Source organism: Falco rusticolus, chromosome 14 (assembly GCF_015220075.1).
Source record: "Falco rusticolus isolate bFalRus1 chromosome 14, bFalRus1.pri, whole genome shotgun sequence".
In the NCBI taxonomy this organism is placed as follows: domain Eukaryota; kingdom Metazoa; phylum Chordata; class Aves; order Falconiformes; family Falconidae; genus Falco; species Falco rusticolus.
In genome coordinates, this window is record NC_051200.1 from 9,307,833 (window position 1) to 9,316,467 (window position 8,635).

At 50.2% G+C, this 8,635-nt stretch overlaps 1 protein-coding gene across 2 annotated transcripts in view; it reads right to left on the reverse strand.

Moving 5' to 3' along the window:
• The window catches only part of MAMLD1 (mastermind like domain containing 1), an 83,673-nt gene extending 75,932 nt beyond the window's left edge, over window positions 1-7,741 (reverse strand). For both annotated transcript variants that reach the window (XM_037408326.1, XM_037408324.1), the window contains exon 1: window positions 7,472-7,741. In XM_037408326.1, the coding sequence (XP_037264223.1) occupies window positions 7,472-7,525 (54 nt within the window). In that variant the 5' untranslated portion in view covers window positions 7,526-7,741. The remainder of the gene's footprint in view (window positions 1-7,471) is intronic.
• Between the last annotated feature and the right edge of the window lie 894 nt (window positions 7,742-8,635).

Consider the following 8,635-nt stretch of genomic DNA (forward strand, 5'->3'; position numbering starts at 1 on the left):
TGCCAGCACAATTATTTTAACACCAAGTGTGTCAGATCTGACTCTATACCCCCTAAATTAATTTCAGAGTAGTGGCTAAATAAAATGACATACTTCTTTGTGCTTTTGTTATAACACGCTCATGTGCAGCAAACTGTGAAGAAAATGTAGTAATTAGAGGTTAAATTAATCCCTGACAGACAGGCAGCTTAGTAAAGCTGGGCCCTCTTCAGAAAACATAGCATAAAGCTTGCCAGTCTTTCGGAATTAGGCACAAAGAGCAGGCAAGATTGGCAAGCCCCTTACCACTGCAATCCAACCAAAGGCTAACGCGGAAAAGTTGGAGTAAGTCTTCAAGCAGCCAATACTACCAGGCAGATCTTGTGACAAACGTGATTTAGAGCTCCAAGCAATTGTTGCTGCAGCCACTCTAACTGCCTGATCAGGATCAACCACTTGAAATTAAAGACAGTCTTTTGCACAGCAGAACAGGCTTCTAACCGCTGTATAATCAACCTCGAGACGTTAATAAAAGCGAACAATAGCATTCTATTTCACAACATAACTAGAAAGCTACCTTGCTGCTTCTGATTTTAATGCAGGTAATGGATTTCATTGCCCACAACAGAGTAAATGTGCTGTGTTATTCTGAAAACAATAAATAAGTATGTCTTGGGTAGGTTTAACTCCCAAACCTGTTCAGAGTTCTGGGGTATTTACTTCTACAGAAAAAGAAACTTCCACAGAAATGCAAAAGAAAAAACAGTCCAAGACAAAAGAGGCAGCCAGATCACATTGATGATAACCAGCAAGTATTTCTTTTTCGTGTGTGACAACAAAAGTAAATGTTTTTTCCGACCTCTTTTAGCTGTGGCACAATAAAAAATAGCTGATTTTTCAATCCATGCAAATACAGCCTGTTTACAGGAGGGGAGAAACTGAAAGATGCTTGCTCTGTCCTGTACACAAAGTGCCCTGGCTTCCCTGCGCTGACAAATCCTGGCGCAGAAACTGCAGATGCACCACCACGTTCGTCCCACTCGACTTACACCTTACCTCCAACGGTGGAAAGTGCAAAAAATCGGCTTCCCCCGGGCTGACGCTGATGCCACTCAATAGACTGCCTGACATGGGGTGAAACAATAAGGTGGTTAACACCCTCCCCTGCAGAGGTAATCTATATCATGTCTGCACCAGGCTGAGCCCCCAGCTGTCCCTGCCGGAACGGGAAGGCACAACGGGCACCTGCGGTTGGATCACCAGGTAAATTGAAAAGAAAAATAATTAAAAAAAAAAGAATAAAGAAAAAAAAGAAGAGGCCTGTATTACAATTAAAGGGAGAACAGGGGGCTCAGAGATTGCAGATCAGCGTGGGAGTGCATTAACACCACTGGTATTTCTCTACTACCCAGATCATCAATTATTAACAAATTAGGACATGCCTGATGGGGTACTTATGTAACACTTCTTTATCAATAAAACTGCCGAGTCCCTTGCAGGGAAAAGCCAAGCAGATTTCAACAAGTCACGATACGATGCCTTCCTTTGGACAGGGCATGACAATGAAGCCTCGTTCCCTCCTCCCGAGCCCGGCCACCCACTCCCAAGGAGCTGTTCTGGGCTGCCCCAGCCCCTGCCCGAGGCCCGGCGTGCACCCACCCCCCTCAGCAGCAGCCCTTTGTCAGGTCAGCGCTTACCAATGGCCCCTGGCAGTGACAAGGCAGTGCTAGGAGTAAAGAGCCATAAGAAATCCCACATCCCCCTCCATCAGCCATGCTGGGCCCCACGGGAACCGCCACTGGCCACAAGTTCCCAGGGCACAGCCTGTGTCCCCCGGCCAGTCCGGCTGGCTGGGCTGCCTGGCTGGGAGGGGAGGAAGGAAACCCAGGGCTCTTTGCCCTGCTCTACCCTGTGGGCACAACCGTTCCTCTGCAGGAGCCAAGAGCCAGCTGATATCCAGCCTGCAGAGCCAGAATCCTTTGCCCTGCTTCGTTTCCATTTCACTTCCTCCAACAGGCCAGAGGGAGCTGGGTGGGGGGCACATAACACCCCCCCTTCCCTACTCAAGGGCCTGATCCTTGAGCCCTTAATTCTGGGATCAAATCTAAGCCTCATCTAACATAAAATGAAAAAGGACTGCTAGGCTGGCCCTGACAGGAGAAAGACTGGTGTGCTCTCCTACCACCTGGCCTAACAAACACCTTTCAGTTCATCCCAGATGCACACCGAAGTGAACGGGTCTAAAAAGAGCTACTGCAACTTTGCAAGTAAATACTGCACAAAATAAGCATTTTCCTCTTGAAGGAAAGTAATGACTTCATAATACATTTCCTTTTATTTAAAAAAACGTAGATTATTTTTAGTGAGGAAGCTTCCTAAGTGGAATAAAGACTCTTCATAGCTCATTTGCATTTGCCAGTTATCCCTCTCTGACGGCATTGCTCTCTGGTAGCTCAACTGGTGACTTCGAAACCCATGGTGTCATATCCTAAGAGCCATAAGCCCTGCTTACACTGTCACCCTGAGATATATTTTCATTTTGAACAGAGCTAACAGGCCGGTCTACAGCAACTGCAATGAAAAATATCTACCAGAAGACAAAGACATAAAGTGAAACCTTTAACTGACAAAGACTTCAATTTTCTGTGCAAAGCGCTAGCAGCAATAATAAAGAACATGGGAAGGAGACCGTGATGCAAGCACAAACTGTTTTGCAAAGTTTCCCTTCAGCTGCTGGCAGCCTTGAAATGGGCTACAGAAAGTTAGAACTGTGTTATTGATCACTGCCTATTCTGCAGGGCTGGTTTGTTTGTTTTTAAATAAAACAGCATTGTTCTTCTGCTATTTTAACTTAAAACGATACTCCAGTATCTTCCAATATCCGGTCTAATCTCAAACACCACTAATGAGGGTAGCACTAAACGCCTACACAGTTTCTTCACATATTTATTAAGCAATTGCCTTTTTGAGTGCACCCCTTTCACGGGTGCAGAAAACAAAACTTACTATGAGTACACAACGGTATCATGCACACTTGGCATTTTACAGCAATTCTCTAAAGTTCCCCTTCAAAATTACTGGCAAGGAAGGAAGTTCTGCATAATTTTAGCACTCAACATCTGAAAAAATTAGAACAGTCCCAACTGTTCTTTGAGATGTATAAAAGAACAGTTGAAAAACTTACAGTTGACTGGTGCTACCTAGGTTACCCGTCAATGGCATTGAAACTGGTATATTATTAAGAGAGGTGTATGATGGGAATTGGTTTATTGTGCTGATCCATAGTAACCAACTCCTGTTCGTCCATCATTTATCTCTCTCACCAGCGACATATGGGTTTGTCTATTCACACTCTCAGCATTCTCTCTGCTCCAACAAACAGTCAGCCTTTTCTGCTGGGATAAGGAGATTTTTTAGTTACATCCATTATGTGCGTATCAACATTTATGGCAGGAAGATAATTGCCAAAGAGCTCAGGGGGATAAAAGCTCCCTCTTTATAACACAAACCCCCTTAAAAAATCAATATTGATATAAAACAGTTCAATGCAAAGCCTTGGTGCGTCTTCTGCTTCAGTTCAAAAGATTTTTTTTTAATTTTTTTTTTTTAAACATAGCAAGTCAAACTGGAACATCAGGTAGAGTCTTTGTAATGAGTTACACTACTGCTCTTCCTGTAGAGGAAAAAATAGCAGTGTACAATATTAATTGTTCCTTAAAAGAAGTGAGCGGCAAATGTGTCAGATATAAAGAGGGTTCCTTGGAGAGGCGCCAGCATCATTTAAACTGATTTAACTATCTTTATTTGGAGACCATACCAATTACTAATGAATCGTAACTTATAGTCACCTTCGCCCAAATGCTGGAAAACGCTGACACTTAGAAAGAGTCAGCACAGGGGAACAATGAAAACCTGGGGATCCTGCCTTTTTCCCTCTTTAAGAAGCTCAGACAACCTTCTACTACTCCATCCCCCAGTTTGGATAAATCCATTTGTCACAGCTTCTGCAAGATTTACTTCACTTTCCCATGGCTATGTACTCATAAAAGTTATTTTAAGGCAACTTTCATCAGAGTAACAAGTAACATAGAACATTTATTGATTAAATGACTGGGAACCAGTGAGTTGCACTGTACTTAACCTACAGGACGACTCAGGGGTTTTACTTACCGTTATACTTGCCCTTGTGTTACCTTCTGCCTTCCTAACTTTTGCCTCTCTCATGAAGCCAGTACCTAGGTCAATCCTCATCCTACAGTTGCATCCAGGCAGGTTAGAGACCATGTAAGTCAGGGCAAGAGTGTCAGCCTGACACCTTGGATCACGGGCTCTTGCTGTAAATCTTCCCGTATGTTCAGAAAGCATCAGGCACAATAGCTCCCTAAGCCCATGCTAAATCTCTGAACGCTCCCACACCGAAACATTTGTAACAAGGTCAGCAAAAAACCCAAACCAAACACATTGTATTCATAAAATGCTTCTACCTGTCTAACAGGAAGCCATACAAAAGAAGTAAAAAAAATGTAACTGCCTCCTGTAATTATGAATCCCCCCCAAAATCCTTTAACTACTACCCTAACTTTAAAAAAATCCAGACTTTGCAGGTTTGAACTACTTAGTTTACAAGGGACTAAAAGTGAAGCCCTGTCAATATTTGCTTTTCTGATTCTGAAGTATTAGTTAAAAGGATTAAAAATAGAGGTGAAAAACCCTCAAGTTTAGAAAAAACCCACCACCGCTGAAAATAAAAAGCTAAATTAAATTTGAACTGCTCGATTCTAAACATTAAACAGCTTTTCAGTGGAGAGGAGCTGTTAACTGCGTGTTACCTGCCTTACAATATACACTATTTGTTTTTTATCCCCGAGCAACAGACTATTTCCTGGTTGAGTTTAAAAACTCAGTGACGTTCCAATTTCAACCCACACATGTGTGTCACTGTCAACGTCAGTGGCAGGAAAACATTAGAAGTCACCCCTTGCTAATGCTTTCCTAACATGGAATTTCCTTGTATCTCGCTCCCTCAGCCCACCTCCTCCCTTCAGCTGAGAGCATCTTTCCCAAATTGCTTTTTTTTTTTATCCCCCCCCCCCCCCGCCCCCAACATATGGCTGGGAGAGAGAACTGAAAATGGTCAGTGACAGAACTAGATCGCTGCTTTTTTAGGTTCCAGCGTGTAACTTGCTCCAACCGCTCCCGTCCGCCCGCGACTGGGAGCGCGGCCCCCGCCCGCTCGGTGCCGCCCGCCCCCGGTGCCGCCCGCAGCCCCTCGCACGGGATCGCTCACAAATGCAGCCCCGGCGGGTGGCCCGGCTCGGGGGCGGCGGGGAAACGCCGCTGCCGCCGCGGAAGAGGCGCGAGGGCCCCGTTTATCCGGGGGACGCCCCGGTGCCCCCCGCCCGGGGTGGGTGCAGCAAACAGCTGCTGGGTCCGGCAGGTTCAAGGCCGTTCCGGCTCCCCCGCGCCTGGAGGCACCATATGGTCCATCTCGCACATCAGCAGCTTTATTGCCCCATCAGCTCGGCCCAGAGGGGGAGCTCCGGGAGGGGCAGCCCCCCTCTGCCCGGCCCCCCCTTCCCCCAGGGGCACGGGCACTAGGCATTACCCAGGGATTACAGGGCTAAGCAGGGAAACACTCACATTATATAACAGGGGAGTACTTCGCCCCTCCCGGCGCTCCCACACCCCTCCCCCCGAGCCGGGGCGGCCGCACGGCAGCGGGAGGCGGCCGGAGCGGCGGCGGGGGGGAGCCCGGCGCCTCCGCCCCCGGCTCGGGGAAGGGGCCAGACGCAGTTAATCCCCCGCTGGCGGGTCGGGGGAGGGACTGCGGGGTCCCCCCCCCCCGGTGCCGGAGGAGGAGGAGGCAGGCTGGCTTTTCGTGCAGCGCCCGTGCCAGGAGGCTCCCCACTAGCGGTCGGTGCCCGGGAGGCTCACCGGCTTCCGACGGGAGAGCCCGGCCGCCCGCAGCTGCACCAAAGAGGCTGCCCAGCCCACCGCGCCGGGCAGCGGCCGCGGCCCCTCCCGGCCCCCGCTGCACAGCCCCGGGCTCCGCCGCCTCCCCCCGCCGGGAGCACCGCAGAAAACAAAAGCAGCCTTTTAATTTATTGTTGCGGGGGGGGGGGGGGGGGGGCGGGGGGAGGTGGGGGGGGTGGTGGTGAAAGGAAACTAAAGCCCGTCTTCTTCCAAGAAACGGCCTTTCTCCCCGGGATCCCTCCGAGTCACCCTGGTGACAACCTCCCGCCAGCCAGCCCCGAACAAAAGCCGCGGTGCCTGCGGCCCCGGCGCTCCCCCGGGCCGAGCAACAGGCCGGGGAGGCGGCGGAGGAGGGACCGGAGGAGGGATCGCCTATTGACTGGGGAGAGGGGCAGCCCCTGCCTTAGAGACGTGGGACCCAGTCAGCGAACGCCTTGTTTACCCTGCAATTGCTCTAAACCCCGATCTTAATCACAGGATGAGAAACCAAAACAGTTTAAATCGTGAGTCAGCATGCATTTTATTTCAAATACACGTATAGTCTCGGAGAGAGTGGCAAACGCGCCGCGTTCGCACCGTCCCTCACTTCTCGGCTATTCCCGTGCCGAGCAGCGCGCACGCAGCCCCGCCGAACGGCGGCTGAAAGCCGGGGTCTGCGCTCTTTTCAGGAACAACCGAGGGCTCCTTCTGGGCTCGGCGAAGCCTTTTGTTCAAAATCCTGCCTATGTAACGTGCGCTTCAGACTCCCGAAAAAAACCCGGCACGCCGCTGCCAACACAAATACCAGGAGTTATTGGGGGAAAAAAATTAATACAGAACAGCACTAGCCCTTCTACGTGTGACACCTTCCCGGAGGAGTCAGTCCCCTTGCGCTGACGGGTTTATCCTTCCCTGCCTGCTCGGTCTAAGTTTAAATGCACACACAGACCCCGCGCACCCCCCCAAGCGAGGGGCCGAGCGCGCCCGGCCGCTCGCAGGGGGGCACGGGCCGCACCGGCACTTCCCCAGCCCCGCCAGCTCTTCGCCCCCGTCGAGACCAGCCGCGTCCACATCCCCCGCCACACGGGCGCTGACACCAAACCCCACGGAGCGTCCCCCGCCGCGGACGGGGCTGGCTGGGGCGCCCCCTTCCCCGGGAGCTGCCCGCCGCCCGCCGCCGTTCTCGCCGCCGCCGCGCACCGGCTGCCCCGCCGCCGCGCCGGAGCCCGCACCGCCCCGGGATCACCTCGCTCACCACCATTTTCAAGCCCACGGACCCCCTCCCTCCTCTCTCGCGATTGACATCGGCTCTCCGCAGAAGGGAGGGCGAATCCCCCCCGGTGCGCTGTCCCCCCGGGCCGGGGCACCGCCGGTACCCGCCCGGCACTTTCTTGAACCGCGGCTTCAAACTTTACAGCCCCGGCGGAGAGCGGCGGCCGCAGCCGCACCGGGTCCGGGCGAGCACCGTGCCGGGGCTCTGCGAGTCCTTTTAAATCAACTCCGACTTTTCCAGTCCAGATCGATTTCAAATGCTACTTACTGGAATATGCGGCTCCATGCGTGGTGCTTCTACCCGCTGGGAAACCAGCAGCATCTTGGACTGGGGATCAACCGGCTTTTAGATCCACTTTGGCTGTATTTAGCAAAACCCAGCACCGCGAAGGACTCCCGAGACTGTTTTCTCCTTTTAGGTTCCAGACAAGTTCATCCTGGCGTTGCAGTTTGCTAATGATTCACTGTCTGTCTCAATCTGCTCACTACATTTCCATCAACCCACAGCTTCCTCACTTAGAAGGTGGAGTTTGTGGGGTTTAAGTTACTGATAGGCATATCTAAGTGCTGTGTCACTCAAAGAGGAGGAGACACACACACACACACACACACACACACGCACACGCTCGCGGCTCCAGGCTTAAAGGGGCAGTACCATTTTCTTTAGAAACTGGAAACCTCACAGATCCAAGGATTTAATATTTTTTCTCTGTGCGTGAAGGCGAAAATCATGCCACCCATGCACAGCATTTTAACACGCAAAAAGCTGCTTAGCGCGTTTAGTGCCTTCTTTGTAGAGCTTCAAGTTCATTTAGTACGAAAGTACGGTAGCTCGAAAAGATACTGCCAATTAATGGATAATTAGGGTTTTTTTTCCAAATCGGAGTGTACAAATCACTGAAAAGAGAGTCCGAGGCATGAAGTGTAAAGGTTTGAGTTATTCTTAAAAAGTGCAGTTCCCTGTCTCTTTATGCCATCACCGTATGATATTCATCAGTCTTACCACTCATAAAAGGGTTAAATTCATCTCACACAGGTGAACCCAGGTTACCAAGAAGGAAACAGTAGAGTTGTTTCATTTTCACCCTTTGTGCTATGTAGATATATTTTTGAAGACAGATACAATTCTGAATAGAGAGCTCCCATAAAACCACACGCTTCTCACACGACTATAAATGTGCTTGTTACAAGCTGCAATCTCTGAATATTAATTTTGACACACCATCAACTGAAAGCTGAGAACCTATTCAGATCTCCTCTTGGCTTGTGCAGAAAGGACGGAGAAAAGCACACTGCAGGCAGCTAGGAGAGCACACTGGGGCCACAAATAACTGCTCTATAATTTCATTTATTTACCTTGCTAACTCAGTACAGTTGTTACTCCTGTCCCAATACATTTTAGATGCTAGAAACCTGTACGCCAACTCAATGG